This window comes from Cebus imitator, unplaced genomic scaffold (assembly GCF_001604975.1).
Source record: "Cebus imitator isolate Cc_AM_T3 unplaced genomic scaffold, Cebus_imitator-1.0 Scaffold33, whole genome shotgun sequence".
NCBI lineage: Eukaryota > Metazoa > Chordata > Mammalia > Primates > Cebidae > Cebus > Cebus imitator.
In genome coordinates this window covers 10,318,057-10,331,593 of record NW_016107348.1, presented here as the reverse complement: position 1 = coordinate 10,331,593, position 13,537 = coordinate 10,318,057, and the positions used below count along the sequence as shown (strand labels likewise).

General features: G+C 31.3%; 1 protein-coding gene across 2 annotated transcripts in view; it reads left to right on the top strand.

Annotated features, from left to right (window-relative positions):
• Positions 1-13,537, top strand: part of BRINP3 (BMP/retinoic acid inducible neural specific 3) — a 340,326-nt gene that overhangs the window by 166,106 nt on the left and 160,683 nt on the right. For both annotated transcript variants that reach the window (XM_017524542.2, XM_037737086.1), the window contains one exon: positions 5,611-5,801. In XM_017524542.2, coding sequence (XP_017380031.1) covers positions 5,611-5,801 — 191 coding nt within the window. The remainder of the gene's footprint in view (positions 1-5,610; positions 5,802-13,537) is intronic.

The following is a 13,537-nucleotide window of genomic DNA, read 5'->3' as shown; positions in this document are numbered from 1 at the left end:
CATCTCCAGGAGGCAAAGCTAATGTCCAATTGGTTAATTGGATCAATGTTTAGAATTTAATATATTAATCAACTGAAGAAAATATTCATTATTATGTTTTTAAAAGCTTGTAAGCCTCCTTCCAAATACAAGAATCTGTAGAAAACATTGAATGCATCAAGGCTGAACTTGGATGATTCTTCAAAATTTTAATGTATTTTCCAAGTGAAATTATCTGGGAATAGCCATAGTATTGGTTATGAACTTAGCCATTACTTCAGGATATTTTTGTTATGAAACAGTATATTTTAAACATGGGCCAGATGTAGAAAAAAAGTTGTGAATACTCATTTCATTATGATTTTTTCTTCAATGATTTTTCAAGATACCCAAAGTAGAAACATTTGTACAATGAATACCTGTATACTCATATGTAACAACATACTGCATAAAACCATGCTACTATGAATATATTGCTCATCTCACTACAGAATAAAGTTTATTGATTCTTTATACTTTTGTTTTTGTTTAGAATATATTCCAAAAGCTGATTTACATTCAAAGTTCTGTGTTCTTAAGTCACTTTATTTTTACAGACATGATACACAATTAGTAGCATTGGCTTCTGTTTTTAATTTTTAGGTATGGCTTTTAAATTTTAATACAATTTTATTTTATAAATAAAGCATTTAAAAAATGTTTCCAGTGCTTAAACATCATGGTAAAATGTGTCTTCCAAAAGTGTTTCTTCATCCTGTTCCTGTAGGTGAAAATTCATAAATGCTTTTGGTTAATCCTTCCAGTATTTGATACTTTTTTCCAAATAAAAAGAAATATATACATATGTTGTATACTTGTATCTTCCCCTTGTCTTATAAAAAACTATCATGAAACTGTTTTTATCCACTTTATGAGATCGCTGTAGAAATCATTTTTGCTGCCTTCTGGCTGCACAGTATTCTACTGAATGGTTGTAATCTAGTTTATTACTACTGATAGGCATTTATGTTGATGCGAACTGTCAATGAAAAAGCCACAGTGATACACATTTTGCATATTTTACAATCATTCTGTGAAATACATTCTTAAATTTAAAATTGTAGAGTTGGTTACTGATAACTATTGCCAATGTTCCCTTTGTATTAGTTACATCATTTTGCAATCCCACCAACAATACATTAGAGAACCTGTTTATTTCTACTTTTCCAATAGATTTGCCCAAATTGTCAAAGTCTGGATTTTGGCAAATTCTGTCATTGCAAAGTAATATACCAATATATTTTAAATTTGTATTTCTCATGCTATGACTTAAATTGAATATATTTTCAAATCTAGGTGGGTTAGGTTTATCTCTTCTTGTCTGAAATCTCTTTTCCTATTTATATCTGTTTTTCTATCCAAATCTTGTTTTCTTTTCCTTGATTTCTAGGAGTTCTTGGAATGTTAAAGGAATTAACCGTTTGTCTGTTATATGTTGTAAATATTCCTTATCACTGCGAAATTTGTTTTATTGTGATTTTGTGCTAGAAAGAAATCTGGTTTTACTTGTTCTAATTCATTCATCTTTTATTTCCTTACTTTGGGATTTCTCGTTATAAATTTTTTCTTTTCTTTGTATTTTTATGAATTTTTCTCTGCTACTTGAACGGTTTCATTTCATTAAATAATAGTGTTTCTAATCCTTTTGCAATTTATCCTTGTGTAGAATCATATCCCTTACTTTCCAAATTGCTATTTAGGTGTCACTTAGTAAAAAGTCTGTCTTTTCCCAAGGAATTAGTACCCCATTTTATTACATGCTGAATTTCCATATGTACTTGTTATTTTATGGATATTTTTCCCGTTCCATTTTTTCTGCCTATTCATGTGTCAGTCTTCACTGTTTAATTGCACAGATTTTACAATATGCATTCAGGTATGGTAAGATGTTCTGATTCTTGCCTATTATTTTTAAGTTTTTCTTTTTTCACTTACAATTCATTATTGACATGATAAATATTCCTACTTTCAGAAAACAAAAATGATCCGTCCAGGGTTTTAATCAGATTGCATCGTTATATATTAAGGAAAATTGATATATTTGAATGTTGAATATTTCTGCTCAATGAAAAAACTATCATTATCATTTATTAAGGTCTATTATGGCAACTTTCAGAAAGGACTTATAACTTTTTTCATATGTTTCACATTTTTTGTTCCGTATAAAGTGTGTTCCCTAATCCATTATTATTTATACCTAGTTAATATTTGTATGTTTCAATCTATTGAGTTAGTAATATTTTTATTATTTGCTTGTCCCTTACTAAGTTTTATTACTTAGTATAGTATGTTATTATGTGTGTAGTAGTTTGTCCATTAAATTTTGATTTTTCACCAGCATAATCATATTATGTGTAAAATGAACATAGTTTAAGTGTTTTTTTCTAACACCGTGATTCTAATTTGCATTCTCTTCAGTATTTACATTTTAGTATATTTATTAGCATGTTGAATAGTAGAAGCACTTGTGGGTATGTTTCTTTGGTTCTAATTTTAATGGGGATGCCTCCTGGGGTTTCCCCATTAAGAAAGATGTCGGCTTTTATGCTTAGGATCCTGTATTTTATTTCTTTAAATAAGTATTTATCAGGTGCAGTGGCTCATGATAGCAATTCTAACACTTTGCGAGGCTGAGATAGGAGGATCACTTGAAGCCAGAAGTTTGAGATCAGCCTGGGCAACATATTGAGATTCCATCACTATGGAAAAAATATAGTATTCATTGATGCCTAATTTATTATTAATTAATTATAAATAATTATAATTATTTATGAAGTGTATTTTAAGCAATAAGGGATATCAGCATTTTTGTTTCTGGATATGTTAGTATGTTGAATTATATTAATTATTTCCTACTATTGAGCCACTCTTGCAGTATTAGAATTATCCAATTGGTCATGAGATATGCATTTTAAATATTTACTGTTGGATATTGTTTGCTATTGCTTTAGTAATAATTTTCTATCAATATTCAGTAATTGTAAAATATATTGTGTGTGATTTTCAGATATCTTGCTAATGTTATACTCAGTTTATAAAAATCGATTCAGAAGTTTTACATTTTCAGTATCATCAATTTTTTTATACTTTAGGCAAAATTCCACTGTGAGCTATTTGGATGTGTTAATTCTTTTTGTTTTGTTTTGTTTTTCCTTTTTTGGTGGAAGTATTCTGTGACACCTAATCTTATTTACAATATGTTTTAGAAAATAGTTATTTTCATGTTTTAAAATAAATGTTCTGTTTTCTGCTTTATTGTACATTTATTCTGTCAATTCTTTATGTAATTTTCTTTCTCCAAAAAAAAAAAAAAAGGTGGTTAACTAGTTGGTGTTTTTTCTTCCTCAAAGGAGTTACTTTTGGGTGTATTTATCATTTCCCGTCTTTTTAAAAACAACTAAGACCTGCTTTTATCATTTCATTTATTTTTATTTGATGTAAGTTTATTTTTCTCATTTTTCTTTGATTTTAGAATCATGTAGTTAACTCATGTATGTTGTGGTTGTGGATATTTCTCTCAGCAGTGCTTCTGCTTTGTTCCTTAAATTCTGGTACACATTTTCCTTTACAATTTGTAATTTTGCCTCTATCTTGTCATTCAAATATTATACAATAGGGATTTTTCATATGTAGTATCTTTTGAAATTTTCTATTAACTTTTATTTTTTTATATTGCTGTCAGTGAGTCATACTATATTCTTACAAATTTATGGAATTCACTAAGAGTTTATTTGTAACAAAATATATAGTCACCTTTTCTAAATGTTCTATGTAATCTTGAAAGTAAGTTTTATTTGCACTATTCTTAATATAAGGTCCAAAATTTATTGATAAGATCTACCTTATTTGGAGGTTGTATAAATTTCTATCATTACTTTTTATCTTCTTTGTATCTAGTTTAGTCTAAGAAATGTGTGTTGAAGTCTTATAATATTATCAGCATATGTCTATTACTCCTATATCTTCTGCTTTATGAAAAGTGTTGCTATTAAAGTAACTTTGCAAGTTTCAATTATTAGCACTATACAGTATTGTTATTTTTCCTCATTTAACAATATTTGGCCTAAATTCTGTAACATCAAGCTCATTAGCTTTGTTTACTTTAATTTACATTTACCAAGATGTCTCTGTCATTTTATTTTTAATTTTTCTTAGTTACACGTCTCTTGCATAATTCACAGAGCTGCATTTTGAATTTTTACTTAGCCCACTATACCACTGTTGTTCTTTCTATATCTGTCTACAGGGTATTTCTTTGTTTTGGCACCCTCACAGCTTATCAAATGGATGAGTTTTTCTGATTCATTGGTAATTCTGAGATGAGTTTCCTGAAATTTCCTCATCTGTTTATATTTTTCTTAGAGAAAATGACTGTAGATTCTTTTGTTTGTATATTTTTATAGTATTTACATGTATATTCTTTTTCACTTTCAGCTGCTTCTACTCCAGAGCTGTTTATCATGTACATGACCGTATATTGTTGATGATTTGACGTACATATTTATTCTTAAAGGATGTATTTTTTCTTTATTCTACTTCTTCTAACTGATTTCTAATATGCATGTTGGGGTCCAAATACAAACAAGAATTGTGAGTTTTAGAAATAGCGTTTGTTGAAACCTAATTCTGATAAAAGCTGACCTCATCTCTGGTAGATATGTAAGAGCTCTTACTTAAAATTGGATTGTCACCTGGTCTGTGTCATTTTAAAATTGATATTATTACAAGAAAAAAAGGAAATGCCAACTACCCTATTAGACAAACTTATTTGCCCTTTCATCAAAGTGACTTGCTAGTTTATACATGGGCACAATACTACCCAAACAAAAAGGTTCCTGAGAGAATGAAAACAGCAAGTTTGACAATTACATACTAGATTAGTATCCAATAATATGGTTGTCAGAGGATCACAAGTTCTCAATGTCTAACTTAATTGACGAGTTTTTGTCTTTTGGACATTGAAAACTGCAGCTTAACTGGAATATGCTCTATGTTTTACCTTTGAGAACCTATTGCCACTGTCTAAATCCTTCACAGATTTTAGTGTTTTTAATGCAGTGTATTAACACACAATGTTTTAATACACCCTATGCATGGAAATTCTGAATTTATTACATATATATATACCTACCTTATATACATATGCTTTACCTGAATTTTAAAAGTCCAAATGAAACCTGGTGTTTCATCATGTTTCCATTTGGATATTCTATTCTATGGTAAAAATTTCTGAGTAAATTCAGTTTCATTTTATGTACCCCATTAAGTTTATTTTATGTAATTTAATTTTCTTTTGGACCATATGAGTGTTATGCTAAACTATGTTAGAAAGTCAATAAAATCTGGAGCAATTGTTCTACAAAATCTAAATATTTGACATTCAGTAACTATGTATTTAAAGTGATTAATATCCCAGGCATTTTTTGAGGTACTTGAGAAATATTCACGACGAAAAAGTAAGACCCCCCTCCCCTTTTGGTGTATATCACTCCTTTGTTTTATTACATCTGTAATCTAGGCCTCTTCACCTGCAGATATCTAAACATTGATTTTAAGTGGAAAATGAAATAATTTGAAATATTATTAATGCAGGAGAGGAGTCACTCACAATTTTTGTGGACAAGCGGAAGTTGAGCAAACGAGCTGAAGGAAGTGATTCCAGCACCAATAGCTCTTCGGTCACTCTGGAGACCCTACATCAGCTAGCTGCCTCTTATTTCATTGACAGGGACAGCACCCTTCGGAGACTTCACCACATTCAAATTGCATCCACTGCCATAAAGGTAAGAATAAGTTTATGCTAAAATTATCTCCTTCCATTGTTTCTTTCTTCTATATCCAAAATGTATTTCTGTGTATTTGCTTATCCCATGAATGTAAACAATTATGTTATAAAAATATATTTATGATTTTTTTGCTTTCAGTTATATGATAAATTTAAGATGTAATTGTGTGTATTTTTTTTGTTTTGTTTTTTGTTTTTTGTTTTTTTTTGAGGCGGAGTTTCACTCTTGTTACCCAGGCTGGAGGGCAATGGCGCGATCTCGGCTCACCGCAACCTCCGCCTCCTGGGTTCAGGCAATTCTCCTGCCTCAGCCTCCTGAGTAGCTAGGATTACAGGCACGCACCACCATGCCCAGCTAATTTTTTGTAATTTTAGTAGAGACGGGGTTTCACCATGTTGACCAGGATGGTCTCGATCTCTTGACCTCGAATTATATGTATTTCAATATAATTTTTTTACTTGATAAGCAGATCAAGATTTTTCGTGGCTAAATGTAATTAAAATATATTTGAATTGTATAAATTTATCTTGTGGTGCACAGACTCCCTCTAAAAGTATACATGGATACAAATTTCTTTTAGTAACATCAATTTCTTTTATAATTCTCCTTAATTTATTTTACCCATTTAAAATACTATCCTGAGAAGAGAGGCTTTACCAGGTTCAAAGTCTTCCATGGCACAAAATATTTTTAGGAAGTCCTGCTTCATGGAAAACTATCCCTCAATGTTTTTAACATATATTAAGATGCACAAGTACATGGTTATATGGGTTTCTAGAAGGCAAAATATACCATAATCTAGAATTAGTGGATTAAAAGTCATTTGACTTTGAATGCACTTAAGTTGACTTTATCAAAACTGAGAAAAGGGGAGAATAATGTAGTTCTGTTTTTCAAAAGAAAATGAATAAGACAAAGAGATTGAGAAAGAGAGAGGAGAAATTGTTATCTCCTAAAAATAAGTTTTAGAGATATTCTCTGACAAATTAGGTCAAAGTAATTTCATTTGTCAAATGGCCATTGTAAAATTAAAGAGTTAGAACAGTATAATCCTAGCCTATGTCAACCGTGACAAAATAATAAAGAGAGAGCATTTCTGAGTGTTTCAAATCTAACCTTTCATAGTTAATACAAAAATGAATGAGTAAATGTAACATTTTATTACTTTATGAAACTAAAATAAATGTATGTTCATTTTTGTGCCGGTTAGTTGTAATGTTGCCACTCCAACTTAAACTCATAAATGAACTGAGAATGCCAGGAAGATGGCTCCAATATATCTTCCTGTTTGGGATATACTGGAGAAAATAAAAGGTAATGTGGAAATACCTTTAGCTTAAGGGTTACACAAACAGTACAGCAAAATCCTAATGTTGCTAGTAGATGTTGTTGGAAAACAGACTTTAGTAGATGTAAATCATGCAATACAGTTAGTTGGCTTCTGACTCTGGGACTAATGTTATATTGAGAAACAAGCTTGTAAATAATATTTATGCTGTATTGATAAAAATATAGCCAGCATGAATGCAGATGTTTCAGTTAATTTAAAAATTTTGTAAGATGTTGTTACAGAAACTTAGCTTGAAGTTGCTGAGGAAAACTAGGTTTTTCCAGGAATCAATTTCAAGGATATAAACAGAAACTCAAGCCAAACTGTATTTTCTAATAGAAGAAATCATTATTGTAAGTGATTTTATTATATGGCTATTGATTTTTGTTGTTGTTTAGCACCAAGTGAAACTATACAATAGAGTTTTTGTACTCTAAGTAAGAAATATGCAGACACATTTCATGTCAAAACATAATGGATATTTGCACATACTTGTGTTCTCCCAGAGGAGAAGTATGTGGCAAAAAAAACATAAGTTTTAATGAGGCATACTATTGTGTACAGGCATTGTTTTTAGACTCTGTGAAGACAAATGGAAATAATGATGCTTTGCCAAGTGTATAACCTAGGTATGTGGTGGAAACATGTCCCAAAGAAGTGACACTTACAGGAAGTATGTCATCTAAGCAGTTCTGAGGACGAAGAAAGAGTAATTTGGAATTTGGTAGTCAACAACCTCACCTTGACAGGGCTGCAGGGAATGCCCATTGTCTGTTAACCATGGAAAGAACTTCCCGTGCATATGAGAGAAATGTTTTAAAGTGTATATAGAGTGGCGGGAGATGGGAGGAAAGGGGGCTTTATATTAGGTAGAGGAAACAGCAAACAGTGGCAATGATACAGGGACTGTATCATTGTGAACAGAAGTACCCATCTTTGTTTGTGCTGTAACTAAGGAAAAAAGGAAATGAAATAAGCACCAGCTGATAACAACATAGCCAAGAATACAGGTACGGAAATTCATAGGGCGTGCAAGCGTGAGGTGGTGAGGTAGTGGGGAATGGGAAAGAGTGGAGGGCAGTTACACCCTTCAGCATTTAATTTAGGCCTAATGAGAATTTCCTTCTAAGGCAGCTGTGATTTTAAGTAGCTGATGATTTTCCAGGCCAGGGTTAGCTGCAGTCAGAGTTATTGTGAAGGTTCCAGGGAAAAGCTTATGTGTTGTGTTCAAGCAAGAGCGGAGTCAGAAACCCATGACCATGTACACTGCAGGAAGTCCACAGCTCTGTTACATGAACACTGATGTGTCTGTGCGATTTTGTGTGGAGAGTATCTTTTATTTTTATTAGTTATCAAATGTGTCCCTGCACAGGTAAAAGGTGTCTCTCTTGATTTGTAAGTCTAAATCTGCAAGTGCTTAGAATTAAGTTTGAGGAACTGAGTATTCGGGTGAGGCAACTTCGGTAGGCTGGATCTAAGGGCATTCAACTACTGAAATCCTTTCTAGTTGAATAAACAATTCAATGTACAGTGCTCTTGTAGTCTCTGAAACCAAGATCTTAATTCTTTTACTAAATCCCTGAAGGTTCAGTGGATTGCTTGTATGCTTTAAATTGTCAAACTAAGCATAACAAGATTCACAATTCCTTTGATTTGGTAATGTAAGTTATGTTTTAAGTGCCATACAGTAGGCGTTTAATTTCAAGAGCAAATATTGAATGAAGTTGCTCTGCAATTTATAGAATTTAGGAGACGGAATTGCTAAAAAATAAATAAAATATGATTGTTACCAGGTAACAGCAAAAATATAAGTAAATCTTCAAAATCATGCCAGCTTTTAACATGCTAATTTTTTCAAATCACAAGAGTTGAACAATTTAACTATGAGCCAGTTTCTAGAAACTGGAATAAAGCAATTTGTTTGTTTTATCTTTTATAATTATGAATATAAATGTAGACAGTAATTCATTAACAAATCTGTAAATAAAAAAGTGACACAAACACTCATGTAGCTTAATTAATTGCCATATTCTTGCAATTAATAGCATTTAAATATTATTTCACAATATCACTTGTAGTCCAATAAAATCTGAAGTATAATGTTTAGAATTGCTCATTATTTTGTGAAGATTCAATTCAATGGACTTAAATTATTCAAAAAATTACACTAACATATTTTTGAGTTTATTTTTAAATAGTCTTGTAAACTTTAATGTTATATAGTTGACACTGATGAGAAAAACACAATGCATTATATACTTTGAAAGGATATTTAATTACCTGATGTGTTATGGCATACATATTTTCAAAGAGGATTTTCTAATTATTTTAATTTTTAGAATTTATGCACTGAGTGAAATTAAGTTTTTATAGCAGGACACTACTAAAAATTTTGGAAAGTAATCATTTTTATAAAATAATTACTAATATGTTACTGTATTTCTCGTATTCTTCAAAGTAGAAAAGACAATCAGATAGCTTTCAAAATTATAGCATTTGGAAAGTTTTGTGCAGCAAACCTAGGATAAAGCGGAAACAATATATTATAATTAACTTTAAGGTCACGATTCCAGCTTAAAAATATCTATCTTGAAATGATTTTTTTAGTGCTGCATAATTGACTTAAGAATGTTTTAGGTGATGTTGAAAAGAGGCACTATAGCTAACTCTGAATTTACATTTCTGAAGTTATAAAATATGTTACATTAACATTGTTAAAGCTATTTATAAAATTAAACCCAACAATACTTTTCCAAGAAGCAGTTTTGACAAGTAAATTATTTGTTATTTGGGAGTAAAATCAGTAAATCAACAATATATTTATTTTTAGTTTCACTTCTATGTATATATTTTAAAATCTTACTTTAAGAAGACCTAAGAAAATATGCATGTGAACCATTCATAACAATTGCAGATTTTATATTTTGCATTTATAGGGAAGATTCACATATGATACTCTTTTTGATTGTATAATTTAAGGTGTACAACATAATGTTTTAATATACTTAAACACAATGAAATGGTTACTACAGCCAAGGAAATTAACATACCCATCATCTTTTCGTCTTACTCTTTTCTCTTTGTGGTGAGAGCGGCTAAAATCTATTCTCTTTGAAAATTTTCACTATTCAATACAATATTATTAGCTATAATCCTCATGTCGTACATTGGATCTGTGCATTTATTCATCCTACATAACTGCAACTTTATACTTATTAACCTATATCTCTTCATGACCTCCCTCTGCTACCTCTTCCATGATGCTAACCACTCTGTTTTACTTTTCTTTTTTTTTAAACTTAAGTTACTTAATTTTTTTTTTTTAGTGGATTCCTTTTGACTTTCTATTAGATAATGTTATCTGCAAACAGAGATAATAGTACTTCTCCCTGTTCAGTCTTTATGCCTTTTATTTCTGTTTTTTCCTTGTCCTGGTGGTAAGAGTGGAAATTCCTCCTTTGTCATGCTCTTAGGAAGAAAGTATTCATTCTCTCTCCCTATTTTGTAGGATATTATCTGTGGGTTTTCATACATGCTCTTTAACATACGGAGAAAGTTCTTTTCAGTTCATAGCTTGGTGAGTGTTTTTTATATGAAAGGGTGTTGATTTTGTCAAATGCTTTTTGTATCTATTAAGCATATGATTTAAAAAAAATTTTAATTATATTTATATGATTTAATACATTAATTGATTTTAGGTTGTTGTACAAATCTTGCATTCTTTGGGCTAAATCCCATCTGTTCAATGTGTATATTTCTTTTATATGTGGCTAGATCCAGTTTGTCAGTATTTTGTTGAGGACTGTTATACCTATATTCAAAGTGGATACTGGACTATATTTTCCTGTGAGACATCACAGATTTTGGTAGCGGTTAATACTGGCCTCATAAAAGGATTTGGGAAATACTCCTTCTACTTCTATTTTGTGGAAGAGTTTGTGAAGAATTGGTATTAATTCTTCCTTGAATTTTTGGTTGAATTCAGCACTAAAGCCATCTAGGTGTGGACTTTTCTTAGTAGGTAGTTTTTGGTTGTTACTTCCATCTCTTCACTTGTTGTAAGTTTATTCATATTGTATAATTCTTCTTGAGTTCAGCTTCAAGAACTCAAGGGGCTTAAGAGATCCTCCAGCCATGGCCTCCCCAAGTGCTGAGATTACAGACTTGAGCCACCAGGCCTAGCCCTTGTTCAGCTTTATCTTATAGCTACGGGGCTCCTCCAAACATTTGTCCCTCTCCTCACCAACTGTATTCAGCCTTGGCCCCTCTAAAGCTGAGCAATGACTTTCATATTCTATGTTATAAAGGAAATTAAGGTCATCAATTAAGAAAACCTCTGTTTTTCTAGATATGTTTCCATTTCATGGAAATTATACAATTTGTTGGCATGCAATTGTTCATAGTATTCCTTTAATATCCTTTTTTATTTCTGTAAGGTCAGTAGTAATATCCCTTATTTACTCCTAAGTTTTAGTTATTTCTAGTCTCCTTACTTTTAGTTATGTGAGTTTTCTCTCTTATCTTGATCAATCTAGCTAAACATTTTTTCAACTTTGTTGATCTTTTCCAAGAGTAAGCTTTCTAGCTAAACATATTTTTTAACTTTGTTGGTATTTTCTAAGAAAGAGCTTTCAGTTTCATTGAATTTTCTCTATTTTTTTATTTTTCAAATGAGTTAATATTTGTAAAGCTCTTAAAACAATACCTAGCATATGAAAATGCTAAAAGTCATAGCCATTATTATGCAACATAATGTTATTGAGCACTTATTTTATTACACAAGCAGTCTATTTTCTCCTCTCTCCAATCAGAGCTCAGCATAAGATAGGAGCTCAATAAATGCTAATTGAAATTAAATGAACCTAACTCAGCATGAGCAGAATTGATGATGTTGTGGCAATCAACTGCAGCAATCCCAGAGTTTCACATTGCTAAAATTAGGTAAGTGGTAATGACTGTAGCATGAATGCTGAAACAGCTTTGAAAAGTTTCACAGGAATCCCTGGTAGGCCGTAATCTTCCTACATCCTCATATTTCTTCTGCCTCAGTGTAGTGGAGTAACAGCTCTTTTAATAAGTAGAAAGAAAACTCAGTACCCTCTTTTGGAAATACTTTATTTTTAGCAACACACAGTTGCTGTCTATTTTCATAATGATTCTTTATATTCTACATCATAGTCTCCAAAGCATCAAGATCACAGCACAGTTAAACTAGGAAATCCTGACAGTGTAACTGATATGTAAAGCTCTTTGGCAGAATCTCCCTCATCTTTGAAATGCTTGCAGCACTGAGCATGGAACACAGCAGCATACTACATGCTGACACTCAGCAAATATGTGTTGAATGCATTTTGTTGAATTTGTGAAATATCAGCTGCAAGTAATACAGGTGCTTAGAAGGAAAAAAAAATTATCTTTGTAAACTATATACAAAGTGACTTTTTATTAAATCTGTGTTACAGTGTATCTGACAAACCTTTAGTAGAGAGACTTGCCTTCTCATTTATTGAATGAATAAGAAGTCAATGCTTTCAAAATCACCTTTTTATTAATCATCAGTGCGTAAATATAAACTGAATTGGTTTGCTTATATTTGATAAGATCTCTGGTAAATAAGGAAACTATTTGTTGGTTTTGAAATGTATGAACATGGTTTATGAGCCATCTGTTTTTATGTTTCTTTCGTTGTAGTTGTTGTTCAAAGGTACCGTTAAATATCATATTAAATGAAATGAAAAAATACCTTTGCATTCTAATCCTTCCATATTGCTCTTAAATTGATTCATCTACCTGTCAGTAGATGCTACACAGTCTTTATTAGATATTGGATGCTTTTTCTCAATTTCTTTTATTGCATTCCTGGGCAGAGAGTTAAGTGTTTGAGATAAATATCTCCTTATTTCCCATTTCTCTATATAATTTGTACATACATATCCCTTGGTTCAGCATGGCACATGATATCAGAAAGAGGCTGGAGAGAGACGAAGAGCTCTAATTCTGGAGCTCCATGGCCCTAGGTTGGTGTCCCAATATCACTACCTATTGATGGTGTGATTTTGCTCAATTAATTATCTTCTCTATGTTTCAGTCTAATCATCTGTAAAATGAATATAATAATAGCACTTACATCATAAGGTTGTCAGGAAACTTGAGACAGTTAATATATTTAAGGTGCTTAGGACGGTGCCTGGCACGTATTAAGTGCTTTATAAATGTTATTTTTTAAAGCAATTATGCTCGTAGTTATAAGTACAAGTTCAGGCAAATACACAGGACTCAGGAATAAGCTCTAACACAGAAAAATAATTGGGTTAGAGAGTAGAAATTTCAAAATCCCCTTACCCTTTCCAAAAGAAGCCAATTACTAAAAAGGGAACCAAATTAAGGGTGTTTTACTTTTTAA